The sequence below is a fragment of the Lytechinus pictus genome, chromosome 18 (assembly GCF_037042905.1).
Source record: "Lytechinus pictus isolate F3 Inbred chromosome 18, Lp3.0, whole genome shotgun sequence".
Classification (NCBI taxonomy): domain Eukaryota; kingdom Metazoa; phylum Echinodermata; class Echinoidea; order Temnopleuroida; family Toxopneustidae; genus Lytechinus; species Lytechinus pictus.
This window is the reverse complement of record NC_087262.1, coordinates 19,811,878-19,838,508: the sequence shown is the minus strand read 5'-3', so window position 1 is coordinate 19,838,508 and position 26,631 is coordinate 19,811,878. Positions and strand designations below refer to the sequence as shown.

At 35.1% G+C, this 26,631-nt stretch overlaps 2 protein-coding genes across 3 annotated transcripts in view; one reads left to right on the top strand and one right to left on the bottom strand.

Annotated features, from left to right (window-relative positions):
- Window positions 1-601: 601 nt before the first annotated feature.
- Window positions 602-7,485, top strand: LOC129282145 (cytochrome P450 2F5-like). Of its 2 annotated transcripts, none has more exons than XM_064112991.1 (6): window positions 602-689; window positions 974-1,354; window positions 1,826-2,331; window positions 3,102-3,236; window positions 4,023-4,362; window positions 4,880-7,485. In XM_064112991.1, the coding sequence occupies exons 2-6, from the start codon at window positions 1,000-1,002 to the stop codon at window positions 5,056-5,058; spliced, it is 1,515 nt and encodes a 504-aa protein (XP_063969061.1). In that variant the 5' UTR covers window positions 602-689; window positions 974-999; the 3' UTR covers window positions 5,059-7,485. The 2 variants fall into 2 exon arrangements, with proteins under 2 accessions (XP_063969061.1, XP_054774048.2); XM_054918073.2 differs by having other exon boundaries at window positions 609-694.
- A 5,545-nt stretch (window positions 7,486-13,030) lies between these two features.
- The window catches only part of LOC129281234 (ethanolaminephosphotransferase 1-like), a 28,417-nt gene continuing 14,816 nt past the window's right edge, over window positions 13,031-26,631 (bottom strand). The window contains exons 7-10 of the mRNA XM_064112989.1: window positions 19,915-19,963; window positions 16,152-16,332; window positions 14,961-15,143; window positions 13,031-14,296 (exon numbers count right to left, since the gene is read on the bottom strand). Coding sequence (XP_063969059.1) covers window positions 14,216-14,296; window positions 14,961-15,143; window positions 16,152-16,332; window positions 19,915-19,963 — 494 coding nt within the window. The 3' untranslated portion in view covers window positions 13,031-14,215. The remainder of the gene's footprint in view (window positions 14,297-14,960; window positions 15,144-16,151; window positions 16,333-19,914; window positions 19,964-26,631) is intronic.

Here is a 26,631-nt window from a genome sequence, read left to right as displayed (position 1 = left end):
AATCTTTGATATTCAGAATAGAAAAAGGGACATTTTAAGGACTGATCCACTAATTATGCAAACATAAGCACGGACAGGAAATGTTTTATATTAAAGACCATAAAATGGGGCAATCACTTTTAGTAGTCATGAAAAAGAAACATAATAACAATAATAACTCAAAAAGTGTGAGGAAATGTATTTGGTGTATATTGACTTGAAAACGGGAGGTTTTAGTACAACAGGATTATATATCTCGTTAAACAGACAATGCGAGCACCAGGAACAATGAAGACATAGGCCCTGAGAAAATTACATGTATGTTTCATAAAGTTATGAAGAAAAAATTTCTTATGTAATATAACATAATTATAATGAACAATAATTTCTTCTTTCCCACTACGTTTCTCTCCCTTTCTCCCTCTTTTTCTCCTTTTCCCCGTTTTTTTTGCCAGCCGATTGGGGGGGGGGGGGCACGTGCCCCCATGTCCCCCACCCCACTCCCATTGGCGTTTATGCCCTACATTTGTTGGGGCATTCAACAAATATACATGTAGGGCAACATTGAACATTGGAACATTCAATATTTGTCAGCAGCATATTTTTTTTTTGATACTCACACATATAACGATACATGACGACATCCATACAAGACTTGAGAAGCAAGTTGGATACTCTCCTACACAGTCACAATTTCAACTTAAATTAAAGTAAGGTATATATATCCAAACTATATTTTGGCTAATATTTCTGAAAGTTACATTTGTGTATCATAACCATTTCCTCATGTGCAGTTTGAAGGATGGAGTTGATAGCTTTGATAGGTCTGAAAGAGTAAAAGAAAAAACAAGTTTGCATGTTGGTATCATCACTGATAATCGGATTATCATAAACTGAAATTGAAATAAACAAATTAAAATATTCCCCCTCAGAGATAAGGTTCAGATATTTATGAAGTACATGTTATGGAAGGTCTCTTTTTGTCACCTTGCAGTTGAAACTTCAAATCTTGATACTACGATGAGTACCGAGTTGATACCAACGTCGTATTTGACTACGACGGTCTTGATGTGCGTCATAGGCTACCTCGTAGTTAAATTCCTACGTCGTAAGCGATACAAGCTTCCGCCTGGTCCTAAAGGTTTGCCGATCCTCGGATCCTACCTGACCCTTACATCAGGAAAGTATGACCAGCGAGAACTTCTGAACAAGTGGGCCAAAGAATATGGGGATATTTACATGTTCAGCCTATTTGGTTCCCGATTTGTCATTCTGAACAGCTACGAGCTTGTTAAGGAGGCGTTCCAGAGTGCAGACTTCAACGATCGAGCCCCTATTCTACCGTGCAACAGAGCTCTAAATAGGCCCAATACAGGTAGGAACAAAATTGTGCAGAACTACATGAGATATTGAAACAGCTTTATTCTATATTTCTATTCTTCAATGGCCTATAGTTTCACCATACGAATAAGATACATAGACAACTGGTTCATAGTTTGTTTGGTTTAGTTTTATTCATTCCACCATAATATTCATATTTATTGTCTTACATTTGCAGATAAGAATACATATTCGGAATGAAGAATAAATAAAAGATGTTTCAAGCGCAAATAAAATTGCATTGCCGAATTGCGATGAATTTACATGTCTAGATAGGCACACTTTGTATTAGAATACATAAGAAAATACATAAGTTTTTAAACTAGTTTCTTAGGCATTCCAATATTAAAATAAGCTAGAAAGTTGGTAAAAAAGACTGAGGAGATAAATAGGGTTGGGCATCGTTCATAACTTGCCAGCTTGTCGAAGATAAACATTTCATTTTGTTTCGTTACATCTCTTCAAGGGCTTGGCTTAATCTCAGCAAGTGAAGGCCATCAATGGAAAGAACAACGCAACTTTGTGTCAGCAAATCTCCGGAATGTAAGACAAAGTAACAACAATTTTGAAGATCTGGTTGCAGCTCAGGGAGAGAAACTCATCAAGAAATTCACCAATCAAGGAGACTCCTTCTTCGACCCAGTCACCGATATCTACGTCACAGTCTCCAACGTCACCACCAAGATTGTCTTCGGGAAGACCTACAATTATGATGATGAGGAGTTCATCGACATGACCAGAAAAGTCAAGGGGGTCTTTGACTGGATGGGTCCGGGGTCGTTCTTCTACCATGTTCCGTTCCTGGCCTACTTGCCGATGAAGATCAACAAACTGGGAGACACCGCTGTCAAAGGTATGTTCGACTTCCTGGAGAAGGAAGTGCATAGACATCGTCAATCCTACCACCCTAGAGATGAGCCGAAAGATTTAATAGAATCCTTCTTCCAGGAACAGGCGAAGAAAAAAGCAAAGGTAATAACAAGAAGAGCTTGGATATGGTCTTTTAATGTTTATTCATTGATTTCAATCCATTTTCAGTGAATCTCGTTTGAAAGCATACCGGGGTACTGTTTTTATAAAGGGGTATTTGATTTGACTCAGTGATTTTTCTGGCTTAATTTGATTAAAGAGAGTGAAGAGAAAACTGGCATCATAAAAGTCCAATGAAAGATAAGCAGGAACGTGACTCATGAATTTTTGTTTTGTATTTTTTCAGTGAAATCTTTACATTATTCCCTTTTTGTTATAAAACTTTACAAGAAAATAAGTTGAAGCAGTAATGATCTATATCCTTCAAAATGATGCTCAATCATATTTTTCACAATCTAGGAGCAGAACACTCCAACAAGTCAATTTCATGACATAGAATACAAAGAGAATTGAAGTGTGGGATAATACCATCAAATCGCTCTTTGCATAATATTGACATGCATATTATAATTGCATATTGCAACAAAAAGGGGCTTTACTAAAAAGAATAGTTATATATTCCTTATCTTTTCCGCTTTTGATGAACTGAGAGTCGTTTAATTCCACTCCATTCATTAAAACCAACTTTTCGGGTAAAGGTAAGGTTTGTCCTGATGTACAATTCCCGGTCCATCATGTTAAATATCTTCTATATGAAGCTCTTAGCCGTTACATTTTATCACACGACTCTCTTTGGGCCAAGCATTGTGCAGGTCATTTTGAACAAGCCCGGGTCCTACTGTTCCACAATTTGTTTTCTTCTCTCTGTCCAGGCTGATGGCGTTGGGTCTTTTACTGATGAATGCCTGAAGCAGTTATTATGGGACCTGCTGATGGGAGGGGTCGAAACGGTTTCTAACAGTCTCTCTTGGTATTTTCTTTTCATGGCCCAATATCCAGATGCACAGGTAAGTCTGGGCGATCACATATAAGGGAGTTTTCCAAACAACTACGCAGACGCTTTCTAGAATGTAGATAATCTATTGTCAAAAGCCCTTCGATGACAAAGCAATCTCTGTAGAAAAATAGGTGACTCAAAACAGCAGTGTTGTCAATGACTCAGGATAAATTACATATTTGCAATTTTAGTTTCATCAGCTCACAATCTTAGAAAGATCAGCTGTCCCGATTCACTAATTTTTGACAAAGACCTCCCTGATTTTCATTGATTTGACTTGCATTTTTCAATGAATTTGCTGTGTGATAGGAGTGATTCCGCGTAGTTGAGCGAAGACACGCTATTGGTCTCCATCATTAAAGATTTAAAGATGCAGATTTTATCATATTTTTTGTGCAGAAAGTGTACCCTAACAACGTTTACTAAATCTGTAGGCTCTCTACTAATGCCGAGGTTATTCACTTTGGTGATGGATTTTTTTCATTATTTTGCAAGATCAAAGTCTTAATCTTTAAGATCCAAGTTTTGATCTGTAAAGATCCTTGCAAGATCCAAGTCTTAAGCCGAGCGTACACTTTGCAATCCGATGCGACGCGCATTTTATATTAAACATGAAAGTTCCAGGATCCAAGTCTTGATCTTCAAAGATCTTTGCAAGATCCGTCCAGTACTGATCTTGAAAGATCTTTGCAAGATCTAAGTCTTAATCTTCAAAGATCTTTGCAAGATCCGGCCTGTAGGCCTACTTATCTTCAAAGATCTTTGCATGACCAAGTCTCGATCTTTAAAATTTCAGGCCAAAGTCCAAGCTGAGCTCGACGAGGTTGTTGGTCGTGATCGCCTCCCATCTCTCTCCGACCGCAAGAGTCTCCCAATCACAGAATCAACCAGTGTGGAGTGCTATCGCTTCTGCCGCCTCCTAAATGTTCAAATACCACACCGCACTCGCTGCGACAAGAAGCTTGGAGGCTACGACATCCCGAAAGGAACGAACGTCGGTACAAACTCTGGCTGGTTGTCGTCATCACCTTCTCTTTGGAAGAGATGCGATGAGTTTGTTCCTGATAGGTTTATCGACAAGGACACTGGATTGTTTGATAGCAAATTGGAAGCTGGGTTGGCTGAATTTGGATTTGGTTAGTGACCTTGTAAATGATTATGATAGCTAGTAGGCCTATCAATTACCCAAAGTCAATTAAAGATGAAAGGTACGGGCACGGATGCATTCAGACTAAAGTACATGGGTAGCCACTCTCGCGTTCAGAAGCGGCAGGTGCACTTTGGGGCACATGTACATGTACCCCCAAGACAAACTATTAAAAGGAAAGAAAAAGGATAAAATATGATATTTTCTGAATATAATGTAAAATTATTTCACAGGATTACATATTTGAATAAAAAAAAAATCAACATTTTTGCTCACTCTCAGTTTTTAAAAGAAATTTTGCCCCAGGTCTGGCTCCTCAGAAATTTTGGATCACTACGCCACTGTGTGTAGGGGAACTGATGATAGAGGGGTATTCTTTTTGACCAATCCATTCTCGAGAAAGTATAATTTCAACAAAACCAATAGGCCTTAGGTTTGTAGCTTAGCAGCAAATATACATCATCCATCCCCACCGTCATGATCATGATTCTTATTTCTATTTTCAGGTCGGCGATTGTGCCCAGGGGAACAGTTAGCTCGTACACAATTGTTTGTGATCTTCACTTACATCCTCCATCGTTTTACCTTGCGTCTTCCCGAGGGTACGCCTATATCCCGGGATGGAATCGACAGTCTCACCCATCACCCCAAGCCTTACAAGATCAAGGCAATTCCTCGACCATAGACCAAAACATTAAGGGGCTGTCACATAATAGACTATAAAATAGCACAAAACGTTTAGTGGCTGTCATATCAAGTTCTTTCATTAAATGCATCCCTTGGACGTTTCACCCAGCGTTTGCAGATCGACGTATGCATGACATTTTCCCATTTGATTAAATTTTGTGATATCAAGAACTTCCATTTGTTAAGAATACAAAATGTTTTCTTGACATCAAATTATTTCTTGGTCACAAAAATTGAATTGTTAGATATTAAAATGGAACTCTTTATCATGAAATCATCAAAAAATGGCTTGCCATACAAACATTGGTACCGCTATCAAACTAGTGGCAAGTGTAGAGGACCACATCCTGGTTAAATGACACCCGAGAGATTGAACATGATACCAAAGAGTGTAGGAGACTAGTACATTTGGTCAGTGGTGGATGGCATTTGATTGATTGATTTGGATTTTTACCTGATTGCTAAGAAAGCATGAATGCTTGTAAGCAAGCAACCAGAGGACCGACGGCTTAAGGTCCTCTCCGAAATGGCAAAATGTGCTCCCCTCCCCGCATTGGAAAATCCTGGACCCGCCCCTGCCTTTGGTTGTTACCTTTACAATCGGTATTGCACACATAACATAACAAAATTGAACACAGCAGTTAAATGGCTGGAGTGGTCCTCTATATACATCAATACCAGGGGCCCCCGTTTCATAACACTTGCTATAATATATTTACCAAATTTGAAATAACAGTTAAAAGCTACTGAAATCCTTCAATCTTGGCTAATAACATTTTTGTTACAGAAATTGTGCCTTTGTTATATTAAAGCTAAATGAACGTAGTTGCAGTAAAACACTGATTTCGTGAGAAAGTCTGTAAAACCAAGGTAAAGTATTGATATATCATCGTGGATCTAGATTTGGTACAGTTACATAAACTGAACTTTGTGAAATCATAATATCTAGCTAAAAAACGATCACACTGAAGATCGCCAACACAGATAGGTACACGTGGGACAGTGTATTATTATTGCTGGAATAAAGACCAGACGGAAGTGACCGAATCCGCGCTTATTTTGCTTATTTCTCAGCAATTACACAATTTCTTCCAGAATCCTTTGGCACATATTTTTTATTCATACAAACAGACACTTTGGTGATCATTATATTAAATTCTGTAAAAAGTCATTTTGAGATCGTTCCCACAACTGGAATTTATCTTTTAAAGGTCTTTATGAAACCTGACCAAGATTTTTGCTGTGTAGGTTACATGTATATACGCTGGCTATAACGTCCAGTTGTAGCAACTTCTTTTAAATCCATATAGTCCGTGGGAAACACAAGATATCGTTGGTGGGCTATTCAGAAAAAATGTATTTTACAGTTATTACAACCCCGTATTGTCTGAAAATAGTCGCCCAACTCTTTTGAGGCGAAAATAAGGTAGTAAATAGTGTCATAACTTGCGAGCCTTTTTCAGAACAGTCCTCAACATTTTCAGGCCTTTGCATACAATGTGCGTGGTTTTGTCTGACCACTATGAAGACTACAGCAACTTGCTTTTGAGAATATACATGCAGACATCCTGCTCCTAAAATGATTACTAATGTCGAGCGATATGATTCCTTAAATAATTAGAAAACTATAATTAACATATAACACGGTCACTTCCCAGTAAAAAAGGAATGAAAGAGCGTAGCGACCGAGAACAAAATTTGATAAATGAAACTTAACACATGTACATGTATGTCGCACTTATCTACACGGTAGGGCTATATCGGTTCTGGCTATTATCAGAGATATGTATTATTAGTATCACTTATCGTAGTATCCAAATATGTAAAGAGGATCAAAAGGCATGCATCGCAGTTTCTCTCCATTTTCCATTTATTAAGCGTATCAATGTACTCTATCCACTAAATATTATTGTATTTTTGCATCATATTATTACTTTTAATTGTGGATCCTTCTCAAATTTGATAAACGAATGGTTTACAGTTAAAATCCTAGCTCAGTGCAACCTTAAATATTCAATATTCCACTCTCTACGAATGAAAATTAATGTAATATCGCACATATTTGTGATATATTTCGTTAACAAATAATTAACAATTCAAATTAACAGCCGTTTTTACTCATTCCCCTATTTCATATCGCGAGAATTGTCAGTGTTTTGTTTATCCAGAATTATCCATAATGATTATCAGATCAAATCAAACCCAAATCATATGACCACGGAAGCGTGTATAAAAATGTGTATCCGTATATTTCAGCAATAAGTGTATCATTTTATCATCAATATTGAGATTTACGACATTTCTCGAATAGTCGATTAGAGTATTGTCGTTTTTTGCTTAAATTTGTTTTTCTTTCTGAATAAATCACAATTTATCATTGTAATCAGTAATTGGTTACTGTGATATTGCTCGTTATTGTTCATACAATTTTCGGCGTATAATTTGTATTGATGAAAAAAGGAGTCTTAGTCTTGACTATAACAAACTAGTTAAATCATAAGTCAGCTGAGCACAAAACTTATAGAACGGATGAACTTTCCGCCGGTACGATGTAAATCTGCAACATATACGGGCAACAAACGTTCCATGTCCGTTATCATCCGCTGTATCCTCTCTGCATCCTCGTAACTCAGATCCACTGATGCTGAACAACGGAAAGAGGGAGGAAAGATAAGGTACATGGAACGTCTATACATCATTAGTAGCACGGAAATAGAAAGGATACAAGCGTATACATCTCATAAATAAACTGTTCAAAACCCATGATAACCCCTTCAGATGTCATCCACTTCCATCCGTTTTCATCCGAAAGGTTTCCGATGAACAACCGTTTAACATCCGCGCTACATACTAGCCACATCCGTTCTTTTCTGTTTTCGCAAAATTTTCGCCAATTTTCTCGAGCGGATGAAAACGGATAGAGCCACCTGCGAAATTTTGCTTGTCCACTGTGTCCTTCATAAATACGTTTTGTATCCGTCGGTCAGTGGGACCAGACCTTAACCTTGAAAAAAAAAATTTTAAGAGGCTGAATGTAATACTGCATATGTTCCTTTTCATTACGTGCATTACAAGAGTGATTCTATAAAACAATTCAGGAGAAGACAAGCAAGAATCGTGAACTTAACAATGGATTAAGTCATTTCATTCTCTTTTATTTCATATTTCACCTTCACGTGTACTAATAAAAAAAAAAAATTAATAACAGTACAGTTTATACACAATTATCAAAAAAATACACAATATCAGGAAATGCCCAAGAGCATAAAAAGGGAATAGAAGTTAATAACAAATAAAATGCAATGTTAAATAATCACACTCAATGATGAATACTTATTGTTCACTGACAAACAATTACATTTCAATGAGAAAACAAATACCTGATTTTATCAGAAAATACTTAATGAAACAAATTATGAAACAAAATTCATATTGAAGGCACCCATGATAAGAACAAATATCTATAAATTCAGAAAACTTTCAAAAATCTTTCAAAACTAGTAACCGTTGTGCATCGTATTAACTTTTCAGCTTTCACTTCCATATTTCAGGACTGCTAAATCATCGGTAGAGCTGTGGTATGGCCGTCCGTGCACTGTACAGGTTATGAATTTATCATTGCAGGTTAGGAATGTATGGTGAGATAAAATTATTTTAAAGATATTTTCAAAAAAATTCTGGCACTATATCTATTTTGTAATAATCATTAAAAAAAGAGATATTCATCTCTATAAAATTTAACTTAAAAAAAACTGATTAAATTTATAGAGGTCTCTTTAAAAATATTAACACGTTATATTTAGTATTTTTTGTATGGTTGAAAAAAAAAAATCGAGAAGAAAAAATAAATTCTTGCATAATATACTTTAGTTTCAATATACCTGTAATTGAAATTTGAATAGTCATCACTGAATTTCTGCTAGGGACAATCATTGTAGCACAATATGGAATAACATTTGAATGGTAATTCTGGGTTAATTCTATATTTTAACTTTTGCAGCAATAAATAATAATTTTCAGATGCAATTTTTTTCAGGGCCTTATTCTTCATTTCAACCACATATTAAAACTGCGACCTTACAGGTCAGATTCTTGGAAAGAAGTCAAATCAATGTTAACCAGTGCCTTAAAGGTTTCGTAATAATAATAAAATGACTCATTGGTATCATAACTTTGATATCAATGGAACATTCAAAACAGCCTCTGAACTTTTATTTCAGAACCATAAATAACTTATTTAAATGTGATGGAAACATACATGTACCTCAGATTACATTTACAATATGCATAATAATAATAATAATAATAATAGCGGCATATTTACCCAGGGTAGCGACTTCAGGATGTGTAAATACAAGCCTATCATATTATAATTGTATCTCTTGGTAAAATAATATCAGTTGTAGTATTTCAGCTATTATACTTATAGTTACGCATATCATTAATGTGTGGTTTCAGGAAAGAAACTATTTTTCATTCATAAAAAGACGTTTTAGTATTAATAATATATGTACTATCCATAACAGTTAGAGGATTTTTAGGTACTATTTTGCCTCATGATCAAATTATAACAAATTTTACTTCTCAATAGAACTTTAATTAAAGCTACATGTGATTTATTTAATTTTCCACATACTATAACCTATAGAAGTTTTATAAACTTCAACAATGCAACACAGGAACCATAATTTATAAATTCTAATTTTGGGTTTGACATCACTTGTTGTTGTACTATTGAAAGCATCAATGTATAGATTTCAACATTCTGGAGATAGGTTTGACATCAATCATTCAGTGTCGTGCTACCAATAGTGTGTCTTTTAATGTCTGATCTACAGTTAGTTTTGAGATCAGAACCAATCAGAGCCAAGCTGTATTAATACTAACATAAAAAACCAACACCATACTTTAAATGCGCCTGGCATTGCATTTGATATCACCAGCGGGGCATTGCAAAAACATTGTGATCAATTGCAAGTCTATTTTGGTGCCCTATATTAATCATAAGTTTTGAAATTAATTGCAAATTTTTATAAGATTTCTAGTCTGCTTCTTGAAACAAGCAGTTTAATCTGATTTGCTACAGCTAACATTGATCTATCAATTGTTAAACTGCAACAGAATATTTGCAACTGATTGCAAATATTTTCTTGCAACACCCCCTAGGTTTCGTGCTGTCAATAATGTGGTCTGTAAGGTTTAAATATATAGTTATTATTGAGGTAACAGTCAGTATTCAACACCAACACCTCATCTGAAATGAGCATGGTGTTGGCTTTAACATAGTTTTGTGCCATCAATAATGTTAATGTAGTAGGTAATGTCAAGATATGCAGTTCCATGATATTAATACTAACACCAACACCATACCTGAAATGAGCATGGTGTTGGCTTCAACATAATTTTGTGCTATCAATTATGTAAACGTAGTAGGTAATGTCAAGGACATGCAGTTCCATGTACTAACACCAAACACTAACACCAACATGGTAAGCAAACAACACAGAATAAAATAAACATTCCATTTAAACCACTTACAAAGGGCAAGAAATGAGACAAATAGAATGGTCCTAGACCCAATAACAAACAGCTTTATGTAGTGATTGATTATAGTTGATTGTATTAATGATTGTCATAGTGATTTTGATGAATGCAATCATCCTTAAGACTTGACCCTTCAATTTCTAACAGTTGTGATACTGCGGTGTTTCTTGGAAAGACGTACAGCATACCGGTATTCAAAATATGGTAGAAAGCAAAATGGATCTAGAATTCTAGATTCAATCACTTTATATCATATAACCAAATATAAAGACACAATAAGCAAATGTAGCTCAATTAATACCAGCAGAGCTGCTTCAGTGTGAAGCATGTACCTGGCACAATATGAATGAGATTTCAAATTAGAATCAATTCTTTTACACCAACGATAACAAATCTAGAGGCACCACTTTTGGTCAATTCAATTAAAACATGAGACACAAATTGAGTTTACAAGATTAAAGAGCAAATCATGTAAATATTGAATATTTTTCTTTTGATTTGCTCAATAAAACATAAATTTGAGATCAATCTAGATTTGGCAAACATGACCCTGGTCTGTTAAAAGAGTCTCTATGAAGAAAATGTATTGAATATGCTAAGAATGGTTGTGCATCTCACTCATTCGAGTTACAACGGGATACTAACAAGTTAATTTTTACCAGTGAGAATAACTCATAGAATACAAAGAAATACCTTCTTAAAAGGTGAATGTAGAAAGATTGATCTTGACTAAAGGCCTTGGACCATGATAAGTCAAGATGAGGGTCTATGGAAAATATGTGTTTAATATGTGTGATTGTGCAAATAATATACATCATCTAAGACATAAGTAAGAATTACACATGAGGTATCTTTGGAATAGTCTATCATGCCTGAGGCATAGCAAAGGGCATGATAGACTGTTCCAAATGTAACAAGTGTGTGTGTGATTATTATTGTAATACCTTAGCAAAATGATGTGTATTATACATGTTATTAAAAATAGATGTGGATTCATGTTATTTGACAAGCCATTCTTATCTCAAACCCAATACTGTTCAATAGAACAAGTCATTAGTAACAGTCATAAGCAGAATTTGCCCGAGCTAAAACAAATGACCATTTACATTAATTATAGATTTCAGCCAATCATTTGATCAGGATCCATGCCAACATTTTTATAAACTGACAGATCAACAGATTATCAATATCATGAATGGCAGATTTTCATTGAGGTGAAAGAAAGATGTTTTTTTCAACTCGGTTACGCCTTGTTGAATAGAGCTGCACTCTTTCCCAAATGCTAAGTCTTGTACAAGTACAAATGTAGGAATAATTGCTTTTGGTGTTGTACCATGCATCAGAATTTAGCAAAAATATGAATTATGTGAACATATTTTTTTACAGTAATCCATGAAAATGAAAAAAGAAATATTGCAAGTAAAAGGCAAAATCCCTAAGCAGCATGCCAAGATAACAATTATTCTAATACACATTTAGAAAATGCGCATATTGCGCAATGGTACATGTTGGACGGAACATGTGGGATGGTACAAATGTTGCACGTTCAGCCTCCTTTTTGTTAGACTTCAACAAGCTATACAATATTATTATTACTATCATTATTGTTATCATCATTATTACAACCAATGCCATTATCATATCATTATCACAATTAGAATTATCATTATTATTATTATCACTAATTATTTCGTCATTTCAAAACAGAGGTATAATAAAGAATTGAAGAAAAAAAAAATCACCAATGCGGGAAATAACACCAGCTTGAGAAATTGAGAAGCTGCCTGGGTATAGGAAAAGGCTAATATAATAATAACTGGCAGGTCTTCCCCCCAAAAAAATCTCCCAAACTCCATCCAAAAAGAGTCAATGAAGAATCAAACTGAGATTTAGACTGTAAATTGGGAAAACATATGGCCAATTCCAAGCAAAAACTGACATTTTTCTAAAATTTATATTGGCTTTACTTTAAATCTGGATCAAAATTTTGAATTAAAAGTTAAAATATGGAAGTTCATAAATACAAAGGGATCATAAGTGGCCTTTAAAAAAGTCTTACGCATCTGTTTATAGGAGAATCTGAACCATACAAAAAATTATATACATGGGACTACTGTTATGTAGATGTTGGATCTTGCTCTATTAACTTCCAACCAGCATTATAATAAAGATGAACCAATAGAGGATATACAATTCAATTATACATTTAATGAAGAGATGATATAATGATGACAAAAATACAGGAGTAAGTCTGATGAACTCTGAGGAGGTACATAAAATAGACTCTGCAAACTGATGGAGTAGTGTAAGTTGTGATCTCTAAAATAATCTCTAACCAATCTGCCTGGAATTCAGGAGTGAACCCTTTTTTTAAATAATGGGTGTCCAGACTCTCTACAGCCAGACAGCTGTGGTTCAGCCTTGAGTAGTTTGACCATAACAACTGTTCATCATAATTTTACTCTGAATTAGGGGGAGTGAACCTTTTAGTAAGAAGGAGGAATGTAGTGAATAAGAAACCCATTAAATGTGTGTGCGTCAGAAAATTAGCTAGAAGAATAATGAGTAATATTTTCTAAAGAAATTTGGAATTGGTAAACATATAGTTTCCTGTTATACTTCCTGTGAAAGTATTGATATATTATTGAATATGTGAGATATGTCTTATCACTACACAACACTACATATATATATATTTGTTTTACTTCATTTCAATTCAACAGAAAACTATTGTTTGCTTCGTAAAGTTTTTAGTTGGATTATCTGAAGGTCATTATTTTGTATCATATTAAAAGAAAATTTACAAAAATAAATTGCGGGAAGGGTTAACAAATTTCAAATTTGTGGTGCCGGACAAAGTGGATTGCGACTGACCAGAGTTTTTCTATCCACAAAAGAAACTTGAAGTTGCTCCCAAAATTCAAATGACTTATTTGAGACTTCTATTATAGGTAAGTGATGTTTTGCAGGTATTGAAATTAGTAAAAGAGTTTTGATTTGAAAGAGCTATTTAAAGTAATGATCACTTTTTCCATGTCCTTTTTGTGTAATGCAACTGACCGATTTTGGAGACGTCATTGCATCCAAAATTTACAGCCTGCAACTTTTCTGTATTGTCTTTATAAAGCCTTGCTTGTCAAGATAAATTCAGAAACTTGACAGAAAGACTCACCCTGTAAAACTGAGACCACCAAGTAATAGAAAAGACATGTCAAAGTGTAATGCGACTGACCGTGGAATTGGCCATATAATTATTATCGTTTTTATTATTTTATTCGGCATAATCAAACATATAAACAAACAATAGGATAAGGAGAGTCGCATGGATGCCAGGAACTGAATACTTAAAGCAAATCCCGAGCAATACCTTATTCAAATCAATCATTTAAGTATGCACAAATATCATGATAAACCTTATGAGTATTAAAACATAATGAGTTTTCAAAAAATATCTCTCACCAGTAATGGGATCAATATGATACATGAAATATCAGTTAGTTGTATGGAAACAGGTAGGGTTGCAAGTGAAGAAAGCTCATTTCTGATTGGCTATTGGTCTGCCCAAAGCCCTTGTTACCTGAGTATTGACCAATGACAGAACTTGTATCATCTCAATTGTCATTGTTCTTCTGTCTGGGACGTGAGGTAATAGAGAAGGCATAGACATTGAAGTGATCACATAGTTGATTAACCTATAAAAACAAAAGAATAAAAATATTGACATAACGCCTGTGTTGCCCATACAGAATTACATTTACCAAAGTCGTTAGATGAGGGCAATATATTTCTTTTCTTAGGACGATATGAACTCATCTATTATAAATGTGGGCTCATCATGCTTAAAGCCTTGTAATCCAGTTGAAACTAATTAGAGCAATATACCAAATCAAACCAAGTGTCCACTGGTTTCCAAAAGGGAAATTTGAAAAACTGGTTCCAAATAGGAACCGCATAGGAATATATTATTAGCACAAGAAAGGCTTACCAGTTGTCCATTAAGTCATGTGTAAATTATAGGCAACTTACAGTTGTAAGTCCTTTATGAAACAGGCCCCAGGCCTTCAAGTACCGTCATGTGAATTTGATGTATCATCTCTGCTCTAATATTGTTGATTACTGGATAAATTGCTCTTGCTGCAACATCATAATGGCCTAACGTATATAAGACGATAGATTCATGCCCAAATAATTAGATTAAAAATATTCATCTGATACATCTAGTTCCTGATATTAACACATGAAAGCTAAATTATGAATAGTTAAAAACATTGTCTCACTATTCATTTTTATACTTGAATAACATTCAAATTACTTCAATTTTAGTCTAACACCAGCTAGTGCGAGTTTCATACTTACCACCGAAACTAGGTAGTGGAAGTGCAGGAGTTCTATGACGACAAACAGACCATGAAGAATGCGAACCTCGTACTCTGCTAGGCCTAGAACACAGACTGCAAACGCTGCCACTCCATATAACATCAATAAAGAGTTGTTTGTAGAAGCTAATGTATCAGACATCTGACTGATGATCAATCGGACCTATTAAAAGGAATAACAACACAGAGATTATATGGAAATCTTATTGGAATGGCAAAGGAAAAAGAGCCAGCCAAAGATTGCAACAGATCCATCACCCTCACTTGGTCATTTGGTCTACAATCAGCTGAAGATAGTCTTATACCACATGATGGGCCAAACAAATTTAGTCTACTATCAATTTGGTCTAATTTCCATTTGGACTACACCACTTGGTCTAATACCATCATAGTCAGATTCTAATTTAGTCTAATGACCAGTTGGCCTAAATTGCAATAATTCATATTGTATTTCTTCAAATGAAAGTACATGTAGGAATTATCAACACTTCATCTAACCATATAGACTAAATGGTGCTAAAATAAAATGGGTATAGCCTAATTGCTCATGAGACAGAATAGTGGTCTAAATGGAAATTTAGACCAAATAGGTAATAGATCATCTGGTTGTATACAAAGAAAACTTAGACCATGTTGGATGAGACCAAATGGAGAATAGACCAAATGGGTGTAGAACATACATGTAGACCAATCTGCAATTCACCACTTTACATAAGTTGTTACAGATAGAAAATTGGTTCCAAAACATTTGCTCTTGCAACAATTGCTCCTACGGAAATCGTCGCATCAAGCCAAAAATAAACTTCAAACCCAACCCTAAACCTTCCTCTGGTTAACCAATACAGACATTAGATCTATTAACATAGTATTAAGTATATAAATTTGTGGCTACTTCCTCATAATTACAATGATTATTATAACTTTTCTTAGGCACTCTTAACTCAAGTGTTTCTAAGCACAAAAAACCCTCTAAAATCTATTATCTAGAGGAGCATTTCTCAGCATTTCTTGTCAGTAATTTTTATAATAAACTTGGTCTCGATATTGATTTTCATAGTTTATAACAGCTATCAGTGAAAAGAATAACATTCAAACATGAGGGTTCATGAAACACTTCCACCTCTTATCACTCTTGTTGTGTGTGTGCTCACTTACAAAAGTCTTGACTTACGGTTATATTAGAGAAGACAGCGGAGAAAGTAAGTAGAAATATCCTGGTATGGTATTCTAAGATATTGGTTGGCGAGTATATACCCCAAAAAAGAGAGGCCAGGAAGAGAATTATCATGGGGACCAGAGGCCACATGGCTTCACTGAAGCAACGATTCTTCCCTGTTCCATCTCGGTATGACCTGTGGAAGAGAAATAAATGAGAATGTGTTTATTATTATTATTAAGGCTCTTGTTCAAGAATTCGTTCTGAAAGCTGAACACATGTGACATAGGGGAGCATTTCAAGAGCAACTTACATCTGATTTAGATTGACAAATGTGCTCTCAGCCAATCAGAAGAAACCATTACAGTGGCTTATCACAATGATGACATGCTTCATGGACACTCACCAGGTGGGTGTTTCATAAAGCTGTTCATAAGTTAAGAGTGAGTTTAAAGGTCAAGTCCACCCAAGAAAATTGTTGATTTGAATCAATAGAAAAAAATCAAACAAACACAACGCTGCAAATTTCATCGAAATCGGATTTAAAATAAGAAAGTTATGACATTTTTAAGTTTCGCTTATTTTTCCCAAAACGGTTAAATGCACAACTCAGCGATATGCAAATGAGAGAGTCAATGATGTCCATCACTCACTATTTCTTTTGTTTTTTATTGTTTGAATAATACAATATTTCAATTTTTACAGATTTGACAATAAGGACCAACTTAACTTAACCATAAACTGTTGAAATAATGGTAATTGCACATATTCAGGGAGAAATAAAACTTTGTTTCACTTGACGAGGAGAAAATTAGAATATTTCATATAATAAAATACAAAAGAAATAGTGAGTGGGTGATGTCATCAGTCTGCCAATTTGCACACCGACCAGGATGTGCATATAACTGTGAAATTAAGCGAAACTTTAGAATGTCATAACTTTCTTATTTTACATCCGATTTTGATGAAATTTTCAGTGTTTTGCTGGTTGGATTTTTCTCCTTTTTTTCAAATCAACTTTTTGTTGGGGTGGACTTGTCCTTTAAGAACGACTGGTGAACATTTCTTACACGCTGAATAATCACCAATGAACATTTAATGGTGAATATCATTTACCACAAGAAAGGATCACCAGTCGTTCTTAAAGTCGCTCCTAACTTTATACGAACAGCTTTATGAAACGGCTCCCAGATACAATCAACTCACAAGAACATACAGTACCAAAAGCTAATTTCTGTCAGATGGGCATAGTTAATTAAAAGTTAATTTGCCAAACTTGAAGAATCTCTTTGGACCACAGCAATCTTCTCCACTGACGTAAATCCTTGCATCAAACCTACCAGGGGTGTGAGTGGTCACAAATAAAAAGATCTGAAAAAAGCTGGAGAGTGTTGAAAAAATCTGAAATAGAAAGAGCTCCCATACTTTTTGTACAGAGGAAAGCCAAAATAAGTTGAAATTAAGCTGAAATCAAAACCCCCAAAATCTGATCTCTCACACCCCGACCTATTGTTCTTGGGGGGGGGGGGGGGGAATTATCTTTTTTCCATCCCCCCCCCCTGAACAATAAGTGTGACGCAAGGATTTACACCAATGATCTTCTTGACTTTCATTTTTTAAGGCAAAATCCAACTTAAATTAGGCAAATAACACATGCTTTGCATAGCTGATCTGATGTATTGACTTCAAAATGGTTCTAGGAACAGTTGTTTTGATTTCCTTTAGGATAGTTTAAAAAAAATCTTTACTTGAAAATGATATAAAGAAACAGGCAGTATGGTTTAGATGACAAATTAAAATATATCAAACTTTAGATATCCATGGGTAATATTTTTTTTTTAATAATGAAAATCTCGGACAATATTTAAAACAAAACCTAATGATACTAAAAAGAATAACTACTGATACTGAAAGATACCCAACAATCAATTGTTGTCATTTTTTTTATACCCAGTGTTGCTAAAATCTTTGAGGTGAATATCATACAAACCGGTAAGTTTAAGAAGAAATATGTAAATCATTACGAATATTGCCATTTAAATTAAACAAAACCACTGAAACAGGATCCTTATTTTTGTTTAGGATATCCTAATCCTTATCAATGCCTTACATCTTCAAACCAGAGATGGTGATTTTGGATCAAACTCCTGAAACTCCTCATTATCTTAGAGTAAACCGACTCTCACTGTGAACTCTTAAGTTGTAAACGCCTAGTTAGCTTGTTTTCGCTAGCAAATGTCAAACATTCATGCCATTGCACACATACATGTACCGTCCAAATGGATGGCTGAGGAGGCGATGTCACAATATGATTCAATTTATTGCTTGTAGTTATGCGGGTCCAATAAGCATAGGGCCTACTAGCTAAATGTGCACTACCGAGAGATATGATGTACTCAAGGAAATGTGCTTTTTGCTTTCAAGGATTCTTTCCTCATTTTCATAGATTTACAGAGAGAAAAATGAATTATTGCTGTATTCTCGCCAACTTCCAAGGAGTTGTACAATTTAAATAGCAAATATTTTTATTAGTGCAATGATATGACTATTCGCTTATGGTGAAAGAAAGAGAAACTCTATTCAACAAGGCATAGCCGAGTTGAATAGAGTATCTTTCTTTAATGTATAATGCTATGTATAACAGCATTTATCACTCTAAGATATTGTCCGTCATGCTTTAATGATTTGTCAATTCATTATGCTTATCACAGACACCCATTCAAGGTCACTTCATCAGCAAAAAAAAAAAAAGGGGGGGGGGGATAAACTCTTTCACTGTTGCTCACTTAAACCCTGACCTAACCCTCAGGGAAGTGTTTCACCAACATTATTGTCTGATACTGACAACTTCCCATGGTTTTGATTTGCTGAGAAACACTGTTACTATAATGGTAACTGTCAAATACAAGGCATAAGCAATTTTGTGTCTCGCCCACTTATGAAAATAACCAGAAATATCGTGATTTGTGAGGGCACGCAACAGAATTGTATCAAAACTTCATTGTGAAATGACTGGGATTGAATAACACTTGCCATAAGAGAATCTTGCATGTAAACTTTAACGTTGACCTAAAAATTACCTTTGACCTTTTTTTACCATGTGACCTCCGACTGCAGCATGACATGCCGGTCTCCTAACTACATCTACAATCCAAGTTTGGGTGAAAAGTGAATTTCGGTTGCGGAGTTAGAAGTCATAAGAGAGTCTTGCATGTAAACTTTAACGTTGACCTAAAAATGACCTTTGACCTTACCATGTGACCTCCAACTGCAGCATAACATGCAGGTCCCCTAAGTCCATCTACCATCCAAGTTTGGTTGAAAAGTGATTTATGGTTGCAGATTTATGTGTCATAAGAGAGTCTTGCATGTAAACTTTAACGTTGACCTGAAAATGACTTTTGACCTCTGACTGCAGCATAACATGCAGGTCCCCTAAGTACATCTACCATCCAAGTTTGGTTGAAAAGTGACTTACGGACAATGGACGGACAACATTTGGATCCCTAAGTCTCGCCTTCACCTCTGGTGGGCGAGACAAAAATGGGACTTGTCGGAAAAAACCTCCAACAAGTCCTTTCAGGAAAAAGCTCCCCAGGTGCCTTGAAGTATTGAAAGTTAAATTGGGGTTTTAGTTTGAACAAGCGTCTTTTTTGTCAAGTTTTCATGTAAAACTGCAAGTTTTGTGTGTTGTTTGTGCGCCGTGTTTTTATCTGGAGGGGACACCAATCTGAACAAAAATCAAACTATTTTAAATTATACTATCATTTCTATTCACCTGTATATATTGTAGAGGGTTAGTGGCAATGACAAAAAAAATACACCAGCTGAGGAAAGAAAGAGAAAAAAAATATTATGATTAGTCTGATATCATTATGGAGTATAACATGATCAAATCATTAAATAAGCCTCTAATACATCTGAGCTTTTTCTACCAAAGGCATGACCGAAGAGATTTAAATGTAACTAACTCACAGGAGGTTGCATTTTAGCGAATCTATGAGGCTGTTCTCACTAAGTTCCTAAAAGTAGTTTACTGGAAACTAGTTTAGTGGAAACTAGTTTAACGCGTAGTGAGAACGGTCGAAGCGGTCTTGGAAGCGATCTCCCAAACCAGTTTGGAAAACCACCTCGCGATGGAGTTTTCAAGATCGCTTTGCCTCGTTAAACTGGTTTTAGCATAAGTGAGGACACAACCGTTCTTCGGGAAGCGATCTTCGCACATTTTGAGCGCGCTACTCCACACGACAGGTGTAGAATGCCTATGCTGCAGTTTCGAATTTCGCGCGAAACGTGTTACCCCACTGAGAGCGTTTCCATAGCAACAAAAGCGCTTTACGTGAAGTGATTTTGAAAACCACTTTCGTGTGATCAAGTGGGAACGCTAGCAAAGCGATCTTCCAAAGTGGTGTCCTGAATCGGTTTCCAGTAAACTAGTTTTAGAAAGCGTAATGAGAACGGCCTCTATCTTGGACCAAATCCAGAGGTGGTCTTGGTTAGGACAGCTAGTCCTACCTCAGGTACAAATATTGGATTTATCAAAGACAGTAAGAATCAATTGATGAAAACCTCAACATTTCCTTGATCACATCTTTTGATCACATAGTTCTTTCCTTTTCCTCATGTAATATAAAACTTAAATTAATCTTAAAAATTCATCCTAAATATTTTCAAAATTTTGATCAATATTAAATCCATATTTTATTGTTTGAAATGAAATATGAAAATAGAAATACTCTGAAAATTCTTTTTGCCCAATTGATCATGGGCCCGGCAGCCACTGTGCAGCGCCAGATCAACGTAGCATTGTCCCTTGAATTTTTTGAATACCAAACAGGTTAGCAGCAACTCCCATCCCGGTTGTGAGACGGACACTCTACCAACTGAGCCAACACACCTGGTTTACTGCATTAACAATTTCAATTTCACAAAAGCATTGAGTCTACATGTAACAGGAAAAGGCAAAGGTGCATCAAGGACCATCACCGAAGCTGCTTCAGTGAAATTAAAAACTTTCTTGATAAAGTGAAAGAAAGAACATTACATACATGGGCAGCGTTAATGAAAGAAATTTATATTAGAAATTTACGGGAAGAACTTGAAAAATAAAGTAGAGGAAAGAACTTGATATACAAAGTTAAGGAAAGTACTTTTATACAAAGATAAGAAAAGAGCTTGATATATAAATAAAGAGGTTGATATTTATGTACCAATTTAGGAAACAACTTGATAGACACATATGCAAAGTTAATGAAAGAAGCAAAGAACTTATACATAAAATTAAGGAAAGAACTGGAAATACAGAGTTCAGAACTTGACATACAAAGTTAAGGAAAGATCTTGATATACAAGGTTATATAGAGGACTTGATATACAAGGTTATGTAGAGGATTTGATATAGCAAAAGAGCTTGATACGCAAAAGATAAGAACTTTACTCATGAATGAACTTGAAATACAAGGTTTAAGGATGAATTAGGTATACAAAGATAAGAAAAAATTGAAAAACAAAATTCAGGAGATAACATGAAATACAAAGTTTAGAAAAAAAGTTTAGGAGAGAACTTGAAGTACCAAGTTGAAAAAAAAACTTGAAGTACAAAGTTTAGGAAAGAACTTGAAGTATAAATTTAAGGAAAGAACTTGATATACAAAGTTAAGGAAAGGACTAGATATTCAAAGTTAAGGAAATAACTTGAAAAACAAAGTTAAGTATAAAACTTGATATACAAAGTTTAATGATAGAACTTGAAACACAAAGTTTAAGAATGAACTAGGTATACAAAGTTTTTTTTTAATTGGAAAACAAAGTTATGGAAAGAACTTTGAATTGAATTGAATTGAATTTATTCAAACCAGTCAAAGGAGAACAAAATACAAACAAAATAAATGGTTACATTATAAAGAACTAAAACAAATGACAGGTTTGGGACCCCAAAGAAGCACAGCTTGTAATCAGGGGCCCCTGCATAAGATATTTTACTCAAACATGGAATAACTATGAAAAGAAGAAAAAAAAAATACAAGGTATTTAAAGATCACAACAGGAACACTACCCACACACAAGCATACACACACTCACACAGACAAACACACACATTCACACTCCAAACATGTCACCCCCAGGTGCAACTAACAACTGGTCTTAAATTTATCAAGTAGGTATTTATGACATAATTTCTTAAACCGAGACAGGGTACTGCTACTTCTTATATCAGCAGGACACATATTCCATTCTTTAACGCAAACTGTTCTGAAGGATTTCAATGTAGCATTAATTCTAGCATAGGGTTGGTGAATAAGATGTCTCTGACGTGTGTTATAATTATGAATCTTGGAATTAACCACAAAAGTTTCTTGTAAAAAAGAACAATGCAGGGATTGGTATTTATACATGAAAATAACACAATTCAGCGAGACCATTTCATTAAATGGTAACATATTCAACTGCAAATGAGCGGGGAACTTGGAGCCAGATAATTTGAATTTGTTACATATCTTATAGCTTTCTTTTGAAGAACTTGTAGTTTACGTACATGAGTCCTATATGTATTCCCCCAAGCAATATTGCAATACATTAAATGTGGCACAATTAGAGCATTATATAAAGAAACCAATGTTCGTTGAGGTAAGAAATATCTTACTTTTGATATCACACCAACATTACGAGATACTTTAGAACACACATTATTAAGGTGATAATTCCAGGACAAGTATTCATCAACTGTGACACCAAGAAATTGCACACTTGAGCTGAATTCAATTGGTCGACCACCAACTATTATTGGATCTATATTATCAATGACCCTCTTTCCCTTTGTTCTAAATAAAACACATTTTGTTTTACTTGTATTCAGTAACAGCTTATTACAACAAAACCAGGCAAAAACATGACAAATTTCAGTATTTACCTCCCGAATAAGACTTTGCAAGTTCTTATGAGAATGTAATAAACAGGTGTCATCAGCATATAAAGAATATGTAAGCAATTTGGAAGAATTAACAATATCATTAATATAAATTAGGAAAAGCAGCGGACCAAGAACCGATCCTTGCGGTACTCCAAATTTAATATTTCTATATTCTGAGCTGACACCATTGATAACTACAAATTGTGACCGGTTTTCTAGATAGCTTTTAAACCAGTTTAAAGCCATCCCACGAATGCCATAATATTCAAGTTTAATTAAGAGTATACTGTGATCAATGGTGTCAAAGGCTTTACTTAAATCAAGGAATGCACCAAGGCAAAATTTTCCATCATTCATAGCAGTGATAATCGTGTTAATCAAGTTTAATACACCCATGCTAGTAGAGCAATTTTTCCTGAAGCCAAATTGATGTGGTGTCATGATATCATAATGCAGCAAATAATCATTTAATCTTTTGTACATTATTTTCTCTAAGATCTTTGAGAAGATAGGCAACAAAGCAATTGGTCTATAATTTTCAATGCATTTACGATCACTCTTTTTGTAGACAGGAACGATTTTAGCGATTTTTAACTTAATGGGAACAATACCTTGAGATATTGACTTATTGAAAACATGACACAGTGGATCAGCAATGACATGAATGCAACCTTTGATAACTTTAGGGGAAATGTCATCTGAACCACTTGATTTAGAAGCCTTCAATGATGACACTAACCTTGTGATTTCATAAACTGATGTTGGTCTCAGAAATAGAGATGATGCATAAGTTTGCCTTGGCATGTAATCTTTGAACGATGTTTGGGCTTCTGGAATTTCTTTACTGATATTTTCAGGCAAATTAATAAAATATTTATTAAAATACTCAACTTTCTGCAGATCTGTAGTGAGTAAATTTTCACCATGATACATTTCATCTGGTATAAGATCCTTTTTCCCTCTTCCAAGCAGCTCATTTATGTGAGTCCAAGTCTTCCTAATATCCTTCTGTGTATTTTTAAAAACATTGTCGTAATAATCTTTTTTGCTTTTTCGAACTAGAATTGTCAACGCTTTCTTATAAGCAAGATACTTCTTTTTATTTCTCTCATTTTTACATTTAATGTACGTACAGTATAATTTATATTTATGATTAATAGATTTTAAGAGACTCTTAGTAATCCATGGTTTTCTACATTTGCGTTTCTTATTCAGTTTAACGATGGGGAAATGAATATCATACACCCGAGAAAAGATAGACAAAAAATAATTATAAGACTCATCTGCATTTGTCAATGTGTAAAGAAATGACCAATCAAAAATAAAGAGATCTTGTCTAAAACTTTCTATCTTTTTATCTGTAATCAAACGCTTGTAGACCTCACTACTCGTTTTGACAGAGATAACAGCCGGCTCTTTATTGATGCTGAATATTGGCATATGATCAGACAAGTCTGAGCAGAAAATACCACTTTCAAAAGCATCTCGCACACAATTTGTGAATATATTATCTATGAGTGTTGAAGAAGAAGAAGTAATGCGTGTAGGTTTTGTAATAAGACTAAAAAAGCCAAATGATGTAAAGAGATCAACAAAATCTTTTACTCGATCATCAGAGTCATAATGCAACAAATTAGTATTAAAATCGCCCATAATATAAGTATTATTATTTTCGCGACTAAGAACTTGTAGGTCCTGTTCAAAGTAAAAAACAAATGACCTCACATCATTGTCAGGTGCTCGATATACACATCCAACAACAGTCTTAACATTATTTAAAACAAATTCTATGTATATACATTCGTAGCCCAAAGTTACTTTTGACAGATCATCGCGAATTGTATATTCAAAACCCTCTCTAATATAAAGAGCAACACCACCCCCTCTTTTATTTTGTCGACAAACTTGAACAAGAGAATATTCGGGGATATGAAATAAATTCACATCTGTAGATGGTTTGAACCAGGTCTCTGAAATCCCAATAATAGAAAAATTGTGTTTCACACTGGATAAGAAAACGACAAGATCTTCAAAGTTTCTAAATAGACTTCGTGAATTTACATGAAGGAGAGAAAGTTTGCTATTACCTTTAAAAAGAAAATCACTACAATTAATATAATTACACTCATTTTCTACAATCATAGCTTGGTCCTCTATATCATCATCCATGATGAAGAGATGTACATACTAAGTAGAATTTCAGTAGCCTTAAACATCTTGGAATATCAATTTGAAAAATATACATCAAATACCTAAACATGCTAAAGTACAGCTTGGGGTAGCCAATCAAAGAGACACGCACGTACACACCCAGACACAAACACACACAAAAAGAAACATACAGGAGCACCAACATATGTAGATGAGTAAATATATACAATAAAAGGTAAATATAGCACACAAAAGTAACAAACATTGAGTTTGTCTTACAATACACCAAGAAAAAGTGATGAATGATTATTCAAGGTAAAAGAAAAAAAAAAGTAATACAAGGAGAAAACAATGAGTTTACCCTCTGGGAGACTTTAAGAAAGATTATTAGCAGTTTATAGCTACATACATGTAGTGAAGTAAATATGATCTCAAGAAACAGTTTACAAGGCAGTAACTTGTTGCAGAGATGTAAAGACCTTCTTAACTTGGACACCATCTTGGGAGGTTTTTAGGGCAGCAATAACCCTTCCATCAGCTGACCAGGCAGCAGCCACTTTGGGGTGTTTCACCAGTTTCATTAAAATCTCATGATTTGCCCTAGTCAAATCCTCTTGGATGGAGAAGCCAGAGTCCTTCATCTTTCGTCGATTCTTCAGCAGCGCAAACTTACTTCTGTGTGAACATAATTTCACTAATATCGGGCGGGGCTTGCTGTTTGGAGAGCGGGGCTTTCCGGAACGATGGGATCTATCAATCTCGGCCTTGGTCAAGTTGTAGCCAAGGTGGTTTGACACGATCTTGATCACCTGATCGTCAGTGTCTTCATCTGGTGCTTCTGGGACTCCAAAAACACGCACATTATTTCGTCTGCTGTATTGTTCCAGATCGTCAGCCCTAGTCTGACAAGCCGCCATCCTTGATTCCAGTTTTTCTACAGATGACTTGAGGGTCTTTATCTCCTTCTCCTTCATAGCTAGGTCTACCCTCAAGTCATGGATCTCACCCTCCTGCTTATCTATTCTTTCCTCATTCTTTTCAATCCTCGCTTTGAGGATTTTGGCAACACATTTCTCAAGAGCCTCAACGAATTCAGCTTCATTTAAGAGCTCCTTCAATGAAACAGCTAGGTCTGAATTGAGACTAGTAGTGGTGTTAGTACTAGTAGCACAGACCACCTTTCTATTCTTGCGACCTTCCATGACCAAAAGGAATGTGTTATGTTATGAAGTTTGGGGAAATGAGGAATGTAGAATGCAGAATGGTCAAGTTGCAGGAGGGGAGAAATTGAAATCGAAAGTACTTACATGTAGTCAAATATATGGGGCAGCACACAACATTGATGGCCGAGAGACTTATATATATTGTTCAAAAATAGGATGAAAGGTGCATGATGTCATCAGTTAATCCAGATCTAAATCATCCCAGAGGTTC